Source organism: Ornithodoros turicata, chromosome 6 (assembly GCF_037126465.1).
Source record: "Ornithodoros turicata isolate Travis chromosome 6, ASM3712646v1, whole genome shotgun sequence".
Lineage (NCBI taxonomy): Eukaryota > Metazoa > Arthropoda > Arachnida > Ixodida > Argasidae > Ornithodoros > Ornithodoros turicata.
This window is the reverse complement of record NC_088206.1, coordinates 23,341,167-23,355,803: the sequence shown is the minus strand read 5'-3', so window position 1 is coordinate 23,355,803 and position 14,637 is coordinate 23,341,167. Positions and strand designations below refer to the sequence as shown.

General features: G+C 45.3%; 2 protein-coding genes across 2 annotated transcripts in view; one reads left to right on the top strand and one right to left on the bottom strand.

The window, feature by feature from the left end:
• LOC135396424 (protein SHQ1 homolog) overlaps positions 1–12,935 on the bottom strand; it is a 34,286-nt gene extending 21,351 nt beyond the window's left edge. Inside the window, exons 1-5 of the mRNA XM_064627387.1 lie at positions 12,671–12,935; positions 12,205–12,301; positions 5,423–5,490; positions 4,774–4,838; positions 4,600–4,719 (exon numbers count right to left, since the gene is read on the bottom strand). Of these exons, the coding sequence (XP_064483457.1) occupies positions 4,600–4,719; positions 4,774–4,838; positions 5,423–5,490; positions 12,205–12,279 (328 nt within the window). The 5' untranslated portion in view covers positions 12,280–12,301; positions 12,671–12,935. The remainder of the gene's footprint in view (positions 1–4,599; positions 4,720–4,773; positions 4,839–5,422; positions 5,491–12,204; positions 12,302–12,670) is intronic.
• A 13-nt stretch (positions 12,936–12,948) lies between these two features.
• Positions 12,949–14,165, top strand: LOC135396423 (transcription termination factor, mitochondrial-like). The gene has a single exon (XM_064627386.1). It carries the CDS (start codon positions 13,053–13,055, stop codon positions 14,085–14,087), a length of 1,035 nt encoding a protein of 344 aa, XP_064483456.1. The 5' UTR covers positions 12,949–13,052; the 3' UTR covers positions 14,088–14,165.
• The last annotated feature ends 472 nt before the right edge of the window (positions 14,166–14,637 follow it).

The window sequence follows — 14,637 nt, the reverse complement described above, 5'->3', positions numbered from 1 at the left end:
AGACTGCAGAGACAATTGTGCCATGTCTTTGTCGCCAACTCCGGAAATATTGTGCTTCAAACATCTGAAGGTTCAATAGTGATTTGCATTCCCCAACTGACATACAGGGGAGTTTGTGTACACGCGATCTAGTGTTCTGGGGAAAGGACAAATTGTGATTTTCTTGAAAGCCTGGTGGAAGCCGTTATAAAAATGTGAAGCTACATACCAATGTGGATCTAACGAATCAGGAAATCAGAAATCAATAGGAAGAACCAACGGTCTCCGCAGTACAACAGATGCGCATCGGCATCGATACACGATACGATACAAAAGAATCGATCCTACCACAAAAGAGTAAACATAGCTGCACGAAACCTTTTCTGAATGTGAATGCGTGCGAGCTGTTTCAACTTCAAGCAAAGAGCACCGGCCTTCAAAGCGCCGCAGCTTGTGATGGCGCACTCACGAAATTATTACACGAAGCGCGCGATTTCTTAGTTCGGTTGTATTGCGGTTACTTTTTCGTACCAACGTGGGGCGTCACAGTGTGATCGCACTGCTCAGACCAGCGAGATAAGATGACAGCTGAGCGCAACCGTAATAACTGCCCCCCTCCTCCATGTTGCATCAGCCTCGTATAAGATAATCGCAAGTGCCTTGTCGAAATGATTGCAATCATGTCAGACTCTTCGCTTTGGTGATTCTGACTGTGCATATTGTGATTTATCGCAGTTGTGAGTTTTTTTTGCCAAGGTCTGCCCAGAAGTGCCCCCTCCCCATGCAAGTAAGTTGACTAGGATCACGTAAACTCATAGCGTGCACCAGGGCACAACAAAATAGAAAAACAGTAGTCCAGTTTTTACCTAATTAAAGGGGCACTAAACCCATATAAGAGCAATGATGTATCAGTAGGAATATGTTCATTTATCTCTAAAACATGTTTTCTTAAATTATAGAGGTCGACAACGACATAGTAGCGCAGTAATTACAAAACGCGTTGCACACTATTTCTTGAACATGCTCTGCCCTAAAAGTTCTCACAACAACAGGAGTTCTCACAACAATAGGAGCGACGTCATTTTGACGTTTCGTGCGGGCCACCACCTATGTTGCTGAATTTTTGAATAGTTTTTTTTTTTTTTTCAGAGCCACTAGACTACATTCACGAGGGATGTCCTTCCACAACGTATCATTTGTACATCTTTTCCGGTTGCCTTCACGAACAGAAATGAGATTACTTTATAAGCCGCACTTATTCTTCGAAGTGAAACCCCTCCACAGCCGCGGAGTCGCAACAATGCGACAGCAAACAGGTTCTAAAGGTTCTCCCCCACGACTGACCTTGTGGGAGTCCAGGATTGGTTGACGACGCAAAACGTCGTTCGGGGATGAGTTTGCCTTGTTTGCTGTAGCCGAGTGACGTTTGCTGACGGATTAGACGAAGGGGAGAGTTGAGCTGATTCCGCTTTTTAAATAGTGAAAGCGCTTGAGCTACACAAAGCCTTCCACATATTTAGGTAGAGGGAAACCTCTGCTTTCACTCTATGCAGTTTTTTAGACAAAGTACGACCATCAGTTTAGTGCCCCTTTAAGTTTTGGCAGACCCGTAGATGTAATACGCAGCCTGCTCCCAATATTCTGTTCCCTAGCACCTTTGATAATGGTATTCTTTGCACATGTTGCTCCCTCAGGAAAAGAGTTTGCTTGAAAGTTGAATTTTGGAACTACTATGTGGATACGGATGACCTGAGGACTACCAGTCATACTGAAAGCTGGCACAAACCCCCTCAGGGCGAAACTGCAGTGTCAATCAAGGATGGCACTGGGGAAGTTCATTGCTGAATACCAAAGGGTTATACACTCCTGCACCCAGGTGAGCGACACTTGATGTAAAAACTTTTTGCACTCATCTCTGCGGGACCTAGGGACTGTTGGTCAGACACAGGTTTTACAGTTGTCCCCTGCATCTTTGCTGTGTCGATGTTTATGAACGATAAAAGCTGTACATCTACTTATTCACTGTTTCATTGCCCTTACAACTCCGCTTAAGCTGAAGATACGGTTCATCGCCAATGAAAGTATTTGAGAACAACTTCAAAATCATTGTATGACCAACAATAGGAAAATACTAGCATCCAGGCAGTGGCGTATCCAGACCTCCAAGGTAGGGGGACTCGATACGAAAACTCCCCCCTCTGCCCGCTGATCCTGTGTTCGACAACACACACATACTTGTGCACACTGCCCCCCCAAACTGCGGATGAAAAAAAAAAAAAAGTAACATTCTCATTCATTAGTGCAGCAAAACAGCGATCCTCGACAATGTTGTATGGCTGTGCTTATCACGAGTGCTTGTTTCCGCGACGTTCGTGTTCGGCGCTTCTTTCATTTCACAGCAAAAATCTGCGCGCAAGCTTCAAAACTTTGTCGCAATTGCGAGCAAAATCGCTCCATGTGGATCGGTCTGAACGCCATATGCATCTTGGTATCACCGGTAACAACAATTAGTACAGTTTTAAATGACTTTGCAGCGTTATTGTCGTCTTAGTTGGCACTTTTAAGATGTGGTCGCACAGCGCTGGAGTTAGAAAAAAACGATGTCGAAATATTGTCACATTTTACTCCTCGATTATCACCGTCATCGCACGCGACCATGATTCTATTGTACATTGCGGACTACGAAAAATTGAATCAGAAAAAAAACATCGTTCCGAGACACGGGCTTTGGCTGTGCATGCAGTGCGGCACAGTGAACAGCAGTGTTCAACTTAACGCCCACAAAATTTCTATCAGGGTGTCGATCTGAACCCGAACTCAAACCGAAAACCGTACCCGAACCTTTATTTTTGCCGGAACTGAACCTGAACTCGAACAGAAATTTTCATGACATTGTTGAACCCGAACTGGAGCAGAACCGGAAAAAATAATAGCGGTAACCGGTTCGCAACAAAACGGTTCGGACAAAAAAGAAGTGCGAAGCCCCAAGTGCCTCCCAATACCAGAATTGGTCTCCATATCATGGATTTCGCAAATTTTCACTTAGCAGTCAAACAAGGACTCTGTGGCGGACTTCAATGGTGGCTGTACACAACTGTGTACTAGTTTCAGTTTCCGAACGTGTAGCGACGCATTCGCAGATGAGTGTACCTCAAAAGCTCCGCGCGTCGCTTTGCAGCTGTTCTATTCATGTTCGTCACTGTTACCGCAACGTACAAATCCCTGCGCGCAGCCCTCAACAGCTCCTAATTGTGTTGATATGGCATGCTCCTGGGTTTTGTTCAATTTCTGCTAAACCATACACACAGAAACAATGCTAGCGGGACATGCCTACCCTGGAAGTCGCTGAGAAGGCGTGTTAGCTTAGCTCAATTGGAAGAGCCCTGGACCGGGAATCCAGAAGATGTGGGTTCGACTCCTACAGCTGGCTAACCTTTTCAGTGGCTTTTCATCTTTCATCTTAGTTTGTAGTGAGCTGCCATGATATTCAAAAAAATTCGAATATTCGAATGCCAAATTTCCAAATACGAATCCAATATCGCAAATATTCGATTCATATTCAAAATTTTGGATATTCGCACACCTCTACTATTTCGCCAGGAAAATAAGTGCCCAAATCCAGGTGCTTATTTCACAGCACAGAAATATTATGTAACGTGCTAGTACGTATATTACAGTGTTCAGTGCTTTTGTGCTTACAACCCACCTTGAGAACCCATTCAGATGGTGGATTTCTGATTTTTTCAGAAAACTGGAGGAAGAGCTCTGAATGTTCTTGTTCTTCAAAAAGTTGTCAAAAGTCTTCAAACTTTTTCAACCTAGTGGCGTCACTGGGGTATGCGGCACCTGCTGCAGGAGCTCCTTGCGTTCCCCCACCCCCTCCCCGGGCAATGGATCCCTGTCCGTAGCAGTCGATAAACGATAGATAGCTATGTCATACCACATGCAGAAAAAAAATCATGTGCTTGCAGCGGGCTTCTCGTGTTGTTTTTGCATCATCGCGCTGCAAAAAGACGATGCCCGTGTGGCGCGTCACCCCCTTCTGGCGCACCACCCGGTGCAGACTGCACCCCCGTAGTGACACGACTGAAGCAACCACTATCCAAATTGTTAATAACACTGATCTTCTTTGGAAGTGTGAGCACAACGTGTGCACGCTTCTGTGCTACCACTGGAAATAAGCTTAGCCTAGCTGCCTCGCCAAGCAGCATTCACCACTGGAAAGCTCCAAGGAGGAATGCATGTAGTGAAGGGGCCCAGAAAAGAAATTGGAGAGCACCTTGAACCCAAACCTGTCCTGTGAGTTTCACTTCCTGTTTTGTTTACATAGATGGGCCAAACTTTTGATTCCGATTAATGGGACGATTTCTGCATTGCATAAATACGGAACCAAACAACTCTGGCGCTATTGTCCCGTTTTAGGCAACTTCCATTCAGCAAGATTTCACTGAAGTTAGAACTATTGATGTAGCTATGCCATTCTAACAGTTTTTCCAACTAATGTCTGACCACATTTCCTCGAAGAGGGTTGAGGTAGCTGGCACTTACCACAACCAACGACATAATGTACTGCAACACTTAGCAATAGAAAAAAATGTCAGGAAAGAAAGTACCACGTACCAAGCACCTGTATAGTCGGTGGCTTTGTGGATCGTCTGGGGGCGAGCAGCTTAGTCAGCAAGTCCAAACCTTCAAACATTTCTCCAGGCTGCTGTTTGGCCATAGACACCACAAACGTTCCTGTCAAAAGAAGTTGTATCAGCTGCTCACCAAAGTGTTTCATCCATCACTTACCTGTGTCTGCTTCATATTTGGCTGCCTCAGTGCCATTCTCTACCACCTTTCCAGGCAAGAGGAGCCTAAAAACAGCCATCTCAAACGTTAGACATTCGGGGAGGGGGATGGGTGTGGGGGTGATAAACAATATTCAATTTCCATGTTGAATGTTAACTTCACTGCAACGGAAACCAAAGACAGAGGCAGAACCCCATGAGCACTTTGTTTATCATCTGTTTTTTCTTTGCAAAGAATTTCCACAGTAGACTATCACTGGATTACCATTGTCTACAAGTTGAGGCAATGTTTCTTGAAACTTCAGCATATGGCACACATAAGTGTTTCTCGCAGAAGTTGCTAGCCTATCTAAGGAACTTGTACCTGCCACAAAATTGCAAAGTTACCTAGCCGAGCCTGCTCCGCCATTACCTTTATCTTATGTAACAATAAGTGAGCAAACGAATTCACAACACGTCTAAGCAACTTGCACCTTACCAACGAATTTGCAACAGCATGTTTGGCAAGATTCAAACCCAGGAGGTTGGGATTAGTAAGTGGCGTTTGTCAATCACATGGGATACTGTGTTTGTACAAGCATCTTTAATTTTCCTACTCTCTCTTTTTCAATTGTGTTTTCTTTACAAGCAACCCATGTTGAGAAGCTTACCTCAGATAGTACGGTGAGGAAAAGAAACGGAAGTCATCTTCTTCAAAGAAAATTTCTGCATCTGAAATCTAAATCGTTTATGCATCACCAGAATGAACAGGAACAGACCATTGTGCAATTGACATTTAGGTAAGATTCGAGAGTATGTTTTAGCAACGAGATTGACATTGAAGGGCTGAGAGTTCTCTGTTGATTGAATAATTTTTGAAGGAGCAGGGTTCAAAAAAGTATGTTAGCAGTAGAAGATTACAGGCATGTGACACATATTTGCACAACAACAACAACAACTTTATTGCGAGATGATGAATGGGGAGTGCAATGTGCAAGAGAGCCTGCAATCTCGCGGGTCAGAAAAGCTCTTTCCCTCAGCTGCCAGTCTTTTGCTCGCCAGTGAGGCAGGTACAGGTATAGCATGACAGAATGCATTGAAACTGCGCACTAGTGTTCACAAATGTCACTCAAGATTCCTCAATGCTAAAGTTCATAGGATAGAAAGGAAGGCTGGTGAATACAACGGAGGGCGCCTTTCATTTCTTGCACTTCTGGTTTACGCTACTGATTGCTATTGTAATGAGTGGTGCTGACTCCTGTGACGGTTTCGGAACTACAGTTCTGACTCCAGATAAGCGGCATTTGCACTGCAGCTCTACGAGAATAAGAATAGGACACAAAATCGTGACTTTTCGACGACTGTTGAAAATTCCAGGAAACAGCATTTATGAATTCCAAGGGTTTCAAGGGTCAGCGGGAGAGCATACCCCGCAGTGCCCCGCTCCCCCCCGTGATGGCAACCTGATAATGTATAATATCCTTCAAAGTAATGAGTGAACTGCCTGAACTGAAGTTACAAGATATTACAATTTTCTGCCATAAAAATGTGAAGTTGGAGGAAGATTCGAAGGCAAAGTCTGACATGCTGTAAAAATGCAACATGTATTGAAATAAGCAAAGATTCATGACACTTGCTAGACATGGTGGCGATATTCACACAACTGATAAGAACACGCTGAAATGGCAATGCACTTTTCCACTGTCAAGAAAATTTTCACACAATAAAAGAGTAGGGTGATTCCACGTGACATCAGGCAGGTTGGTCCCGACGACCTCCCGGATTTTTTTATACGCAATATATGTAGGGAGTGACTTTTCGGGTTAAACCCAATTCTGCTCGGTTATTCCCCCCGAACTGACCTTCGACCAACCCAATTTCTCCCCGAATTCTAGTCACTATGAAATCCTCAAATGACGAACAAAGGTCGCCACGTGTAACACATGTAAGAATGGTTCAGAAGAATGGTTCCCAGCAACACACCCATGTGTGTCAACACTGTCTATGCCTTCGGGGATTACCGCTGGAAGGTCGTGATCCCGCAAAAAAACAAAAAAAGAATGAAAGAAGCAAAAAAGAGAGATTCGGAAAGGGCTTGACAAGAGGAGAAACGAAAACACCCGAATGCACAATTATTGCCCGATTTCTCCCCGAATTACAGATTTAAAAATAGCGCCCGATTTTTACCCCCCGAATCTGAGAAAGGCATTTAACCGGAAAAAGTCACTCCCTAAATATATGTTAAAGCCTAGCTTATGGAAAGCATTCCAGGACAAAAATAAATTGAAAATTATTTGCGGAGTCTGGGTAAAAAATAATTACGTGAAACGGCAATTTTGCACAGTGGTATTTTCATCTACTTTTGGACGTTGTATCTCTGGGGCCATGAGGCACACGGGGAAACTATTTTTGTCGCAGAATATATAGGTTGTCGTTAGTTGGCCACGTACTTTCTATGGTCGCAGCTGCGACAGATAATTTCCTAAAAATTCTCAAAGTCACTCCATCTGCAGATTTTCCTGCTTTTTAGACGCCTCAGTGCTCGTCTCTGTTACCAATACATAGTGAATGTGGTATCATAATGTTCGCCATTACAACCTCTTTCTACTCGTATCAAGAATGTAACAGATTCTTCGACGACAAAGCTCTCAGGGGCCGATTGCTTAACCATGGTTCAGCAAAACTGAACTTTGGATGTCCGTTTCAGGTATCCGCCCACTCAGTAAACTATTCATATGCTTACAGACATTGTTCCACGTGTCCCGAAAAAAACATGAATTTTTTTTGTGGATCAGAGAAGGGCAAAGCACTGCCAGCGACCTTAGAACTACCCCACCTGTCCAGCTGTGCAGCCATGAGAGCAGCGAGGGCAGATGTGGTTTGCCTCGCTGAGCTGATAATGAAATTTGCTGGATCATTGGTTAGAAAAAGGTGGTATGGGGCTTTGAAACACGATCCTTTCCTGGCATCTCGAAGGCAGAACAACGTAATTCCAGCACCCGTCGCATTATCACAGCCCTCTGCAGCTTGTGCTGGAACTCCACGCCTTCTCGTAATGCTTCGCAAATTAGCTGCACGCAGCAGTCATGAAGAGAGCCAATAGCTTACACTGGGTGTTCTGCACGGACTACCACGGAAGGCACAAAAGACGAGTTGCAGCGTACGACAAGTACGGCAGAACTGTGCATAGTTTGGACGTGTACGCGCTGAGGAAAGTTCTCAGTTCGAGCGCTCGTGTGAATGATGGAGACTATTTGTGCACACACTGCTTCCGGCACTTTGCTGAACTCATTTCGGCGAGGGCAAATGATGCGGGCAGTGATTCGTCAGATCGTCCGTTAATTTTTAAAGACGACGTCCTAGAGCAGGCGAACGAAAGCATTGGAGTCGGGACTATTGACGTTTCACCTTTGAGGCCCAGAGCAGCCGTGAGACCTCGACTGAGGAAGTCCTATGCTGAAAGGAAACAACGTGAAATCTCAGAGGCTGCTGGTGACAAGCTCGGTGCTATCTATGGCAGTGCAGGGCCATCGACGAATGTGAGCGACACTCAAGGAAAGAGGGAGTGGGCAGACAACCTCAGGAAAGCCCTCGCAGCCAGCGCATCACACCTTGAGCAGCTGGATACTTTAATCCATGATACACCTTCAAGGCGGGACATCATCAGGATCATACCGGAAGCCACGAAGTACATGATTGATAAATCGCGAAGGCTAAAAAGGAAGGGCGGTGTTTGGACAGTTCCTGATCCGTATGAGGGGAAGAAGCTCAAGCCTGAGCATGTCTCTAAGGCTCTAAAGTACTACACTGAGGATGACCTGCAGTGCTCTGTGCGGAGCCCCAACCCCAAATACGTGATCACTGTGCTTTTCAATGACAAGAAACAGCTACTGGAAAAACGGTACATGACAAGGTCGGTCAGAGAGGCCTTCCGGATGTTTAAGGTAAGTCACCCTGATGCCACAATTGGTATCTCAAACTTCTACGCGCTGCAGCCAAAGTGGGTACGTATTGATCCTCACCACGAAGTGTGCGTGTGCATCTACTGCACGAACTTCCGGCTCTGTGTGGCAGCTGCGGAAAGCAACAGATTGGGAGAAAAAGTGAGCAGTGACAGCCTTGAAGCACTGTGTCTGTGCCGCAACCCACAACAATCCTGCTTCCTTCAATCATGCCAAGAATGTCCAGGTGTTGACGCTATTACACTTGATGAGCTCAACATTCCAGAAGACGATGACATCACGGCTGCGATTTGGGAAGGAGGATGTCTCATACGAAAAGTGCTAGAGCCTTCACTCTTCTTAATATAAATAAGAAAGTGGACAGCCATGCATATAACTCACAACTTCATCAGAACTGTGCAAAGTAGAGCCATCCACAATATCAAGAGCCACCTGCCCGAGAAGACTGTTGTGCTCCACTTCGATTTCGCGGAGAACTGGACGGTTGTTCTTCCCGATGAAGTACAATCGTACGACTGGTCAAAAAAACAAGTTTCAATTTTCACACGTGTGGTGACCTCAGCAGGACACGCACCACAGTGTATAGCTGTGGTCAGCGATGACTTAAGCCACGACTCTGCACACGTACTGTATGCAGCGAAAGCTGTGGAAGAGTGGCTCGACGAAAACCGTCCAATCTCAGCCAATATAATTTATGTGTCCGACGGGGCAGCTGCCCATTTCAAGAACTGCTACCGCCTGGATGAGCTTTCCCCTTCCAATTACCTGGCCACCACATGGGTGTTCACTGCAACGGGGAATGGTAAGAGCGGTTGTGATGGCGTGGGGGGAGTTGTGAAGCACCACGCCACACTACAGCCTTACACACTACACTACGCCCTTAAGTACCTGCTTTTCCACGCACGTCAGTGTTGGGCATCGTCTGCATTTTCGTTTACCTAGGTGTGTTTCAAGCTCAATAAATTGTTCTGGAAACTGTTTACCTTCCCCTGTGCAACAACTATATAAGCGTGTGCAAGCCACATCATGTTGTACTCGGCCACATAAAGAGACCCTGCAGTGTTCGAAAGATCGCCCCTGCTACAAAGTGATAAGCCGCATCTGCATGCGCTGTCCCTATGGGCATACAACTGGTGAGGTAGGGGTGATTCTAAGGTTGCTGGCTGTGCTTTGCCCTTCTCTGATCCACAAAAAAATTTGATGTTTTTTTCGGGACACGTTGAACAATGTCTGTAAGCAGTACGAACAACGTACTGAGTGGGTGGATACGTTAAACGGATATCCAAAGTTGACAGTTTCGCTGAACCATGGTTAAGCAATTCGACTCTGAGAGCTTTGCCGTCGAACAACCTGTTACATTCTTGATACGAGTAGAAAAAGGTTGTAATGACAAACATTATGATACCACATTCACTGTGTATCGATAACATATAGACGAGCACTAAGGCGTCTAAAAGCAGGAACATCTGTAGATGGAGTGACTTTGAGAATTTTTAGGAAATTATCTGTCACAGCTGTGACCGTAGAAAGTATGCGGCCAACTAACGACAACCTATACCGGGTGTTTCAGTTAAATCCCCGGGCTAAATAATTCGCGAACCGGTGCACTAATCGAATAACTTCCATTTTACAAGTATCTGTCCAATACCGCCTACAAGATGTGCACCGCGTGAATGAGCGGGAGGCGCTCATTATTTAAATAAAAATCCAAATGAGTTTCGTGAAAAAAAGCTAACTTCTAAAGCAGGGCGCCGTCAGCATTAAAATGGGTACTACCCCTTTTGGGACCTTCAGTGGACACCTTTTAGAGAAAAATCTGCCACCGAAGCGGGTCATTTGTTGCAGTAATTAATTGGTTTCGGTTTACGTATTTTTGTCGCGGCGAAGCGCAAAAGGACGTAATTCATTGGTAGACATGGGAGTGAAAGAGCGTCCTTTTGCGCTTCACCGCGACCAGCCGCGACAAAATATGTAAACCGAAACCAATTAATTACTGCAACAAATGACCAGCTTTGGTTGCAGATTTTTCTCTAAAAGGTATCTACTGAAGGTCCCAGAAGGGGTAGTACCCATTTTAATGCCGACGGCGCCCTGCTTTAGAAGTTAGCTTTTTTCATGAAACTCACTTGAATTTTTATTTAAATAATGAGCGCCTCCCGCTCATTGACGTGGTGCGCATCTTGTAGGCGGTACTGGACATATACTTGTAAAAGAGAAAGCTATTCGATTGGTGCACCAGTTCGCGAATTATTTAGCTCGAGAATTTAACTGAAACACCCGGTATATTCTGTGACAAAAATAGTTTCCCCCTGCGCCTCATGGCCACAGAGATACAACGTCCAAAAGTTGATGAAAATACCACTGCGCAAAATTGCCGTTTCACGTAATTATTTTTTACCTAAACTCCCCAAATAATTTTCAATTTATTGTTGTCCTGGAATGCTTTCCATAAGCTACGCTTCAAGATATATTGTGTATAAAAAAATCCGGGAGGTCGTCGGGACCAACCTTCCTGATCTCACGTGGAATCACCCAGTAGCTTACTGCAAATGAAACCTCAACACTGCTGTGCCAAACATGTTTTATATGTAGATGTTGATGGAGTAGAGCAGAGTGAGTGTGATAATGAACTGCAAAAGACTGATGCACAGTAACTGTAGGAACATCCACCATGGCAAGTTCTAATAGAGGGCACAGATGAAGCTAGTCCAGTGCTTAAAGGAGTACAGAGGGCCATCCCCAAAAAATTTCAGATTAAGATGTCTAATGAGAGTGTGTGTGTCAATTTACCAAATAGCACGAAAGGTTTTCATGAGTGTAATTTGTCTCCCAGAAAAAAAAAACTCGCATAAACATAGCTCCACGTGTTCACCCTTAACTCGTCACTCCGAGCATAACGAGGAGGAGAAGCATGATGCCACGTCACCGATGACGTTACTAGTTCGCTGGTCAGTGTGGGTCAGTGCCCTGTCCCTTTGGCGCCGTAAACCAGTTTTGCCAGTTCCCCCGGAGAATTGGGGATAGAAGGAGCGGCCGAATCATGACCAAGCTAGGAGCAATGCTTTTTCAGAGCCCCGAACAGCTAAGTAGCAGACAACATTTCTCTGAATCAATCAGCGTGCGCGGGCTCTGTAGCGTCAGCAGGAGGTTACAGGCTGGTACTGCTATTTACCACCGTTGCGCAGTGTCGCTTTTTGCGGCGTACTTTCCGTGATAATTATGACTCGGTGGTGTGAATTACTTATCATGGTGCATCTTACTGGCATACTTAACAGTTTTACAGGAAGAAAACAGGGTGTTAAAAATGACTTCTGTGGTACTTTAAGTTCGTGTTTGTATGCGAGCCATATATAAAGTACAGCACAGTAATACAGCACCTGCAGTACAGGCAAAGTTTTGCAAGTTTAGACTTGTGTTTGTGAGTTTAGAAATTGTGAGTTTAGAAAGCAGTCACCAACAGCACAGGAAAAACTATTTTGTTGCACCAGTACCTTTGTATACGGAGCTTTTATTTCGATTACCAGGAAGTTCTCATCCTGACGCAGATTGAAAGCTGGAGTGAGCATTTTCCTTTAGACGAGGAGGCACCTGCAACGCAATCGTGATATCATTTTATAAATTGTGAGTTTTGTTAGTACAGGACAGTAGCCACGTCTAGCAGGACTGGGACGCTGAGAGTGTTCCACAGTCCCACGTACTCAACTATCCGTATATATTATTCCCCGAATTTACGTGGCACTAAACATCGCCGAGAACATAACAGGAGGTCCATAGCGAATTAATTAACGACTGTGGATGCAGTTTCCGTTTCCTCCCTCTTTATACGTTTGGTGGTTACATATTTCACTCGCACGCTGCCAGGCTGACGTTCATATATGCACATCGAGATCATGACCTACTACTATACTATATTGTATAGAGTAGGTCGTGATCGAGATACATGAGAAGTGCACTCACCTGAGACTTGTCAGAACTGCATGTGAAGAAATAGCTTTTCAACGCTACCGCGCAATGTCAGGTAATGCATATGCGTATGTCTGGAACCATCAGCTCACAATTTCACTGACAACTCACCAACGTGCGTTCTGTAGCACATTCTGCGATCTCCAGCGCGTTGCAGTGTTTGTGTTTTCACCTTTCAGTGTAGTGTGTGTACGTAGTGTACTTGTACTGTAATGTGGCCAGCACAAGCACATGGATTTCGTTTCCGGCTTAATGCGGCGGCGAGGCAACGAAAACGTCACTTCCTCTTTCAATATGGCGGCTCAACCGGATAATTTTAGCTGAGGCGTTTGGTGCAGGTTAATGAATTGTCGTTTGGAAAGGCAGTGTGTTAGCTATGCTGATAAAAATTATACGACGAGCGCCACTGGTGTCTCTTTTTCGATTTTACTCAGAACTGACGGCAGTGCCAAACGCTCTATCTGACGACTCTGAAGTGGAAAGCTTGTGTTCTCGTCATCCAGAGCTCAGAGGGTGGAACTCAAGTCAACTTCGTGCCGCACTCAAAGGCGCTAAACTTCGTGACATTTCAACCGCTCACATAGTGCAACACCCCTGGCTGCTTGCCGAACAGAGCGTCGAGCGTAAGCTACACCTCATCGGGGAGAGCACGTCGTGGAGACCGACAGAGGAATCTCTAGCCGTACTGGCCCTGCCGGAGACACTTGTGGCGTACGTGGCGCGGCGGTTGGGACCGAAGCCGTGGAAACACGTAGCCGAGCGAGCCCAGTTTCTCTCTGAAGAGCTGGCTGTCTCGTATGGTCAGGTCTTGTCGCTTTTCCGCCGCCACCTTTGTCTCTTAACGCAGGATACGGGACGACTTAAACGTGTGTTGTCACTGTTGCGCGAAGGACAAGTACCTCCAGATGCTATTCTGCGAGACCTGTGGGTATTTCGTCACAATGAAACCTTGATGGAAAGTCGTCTGAAACGGGCTCTGAAAGTAGGCTTGTTGCCAGTGAGACCGTGGATGCTACGCTGTCCCGAGGAAACTTTCGAAGCACATTTAAGACGTTGGGAGGCACGTGCAGACGTCCTTTGGCCACATGCAGACACAATCACATATTTAGCGGAACGGCTCGACTGTAGTCGCAGTCATGTACGCTTTCTCGCACAAAAGAACCCACGTCTCCTCACAATCAATGCCCCTAAGCTACAACAACTCTTAGATTTCTTATTTGCAAATGGTTACGGCCCTGTCCAGGTGAGCCTCTTCCCACGAGTGCTTAGCTGTAGCCTGGAACGTCTGCACAGAAGGATCGCACTTTTGAAGGACTATGGTATCCAGCAGCCCCCCTTGCACATGATGGCTGCCACGGAGAAGGAGTTTGAACGTGCCTGCAGACGTATCATGCGAGTTCCAAAGTGCTAAGAAGATTTTGTCCTGATGTGGTAATGTATGATGATGGTATAGGAGGACAATAAAAGGAGGTAAAGTACGAGAAGCATGGAGCACTGTTTCAAGAAGTGGACTACACTTGACAAGTGAATATCCCACGTACTTAATGTGAATGCCCAAAATTCCTGAGGAAGCACAGTTGACTGTTGTGCAAATTAACTGCATAAAATCCAAAACATTCCCATTGCCATATCATCTCTGGCAGCACATGGTGAGCCAGCAGATGTCTAAAAATCTCCAACCTGGAAGTTTGATACTAACAGCATCAAAGGGTTATAGTATTATCACTATTATTATGTTGAAAATAGACGAGAAGCCAGGGGACATGTTGCTTTATAGGACAAAGAAAACACACCGGATTGCATAACAATCACAAAACAAACAAAGGTGTGAACGTTTCGACACCTATACGGGCATCATCAGCACGGAATGAAGCACAGTCTAAAATGGGAATCCTTTTATAACAAAGTAAGGGCCCCTTGTGACTGTTACAAGCACTATTATTAAGGTATTGTGCAAGAAC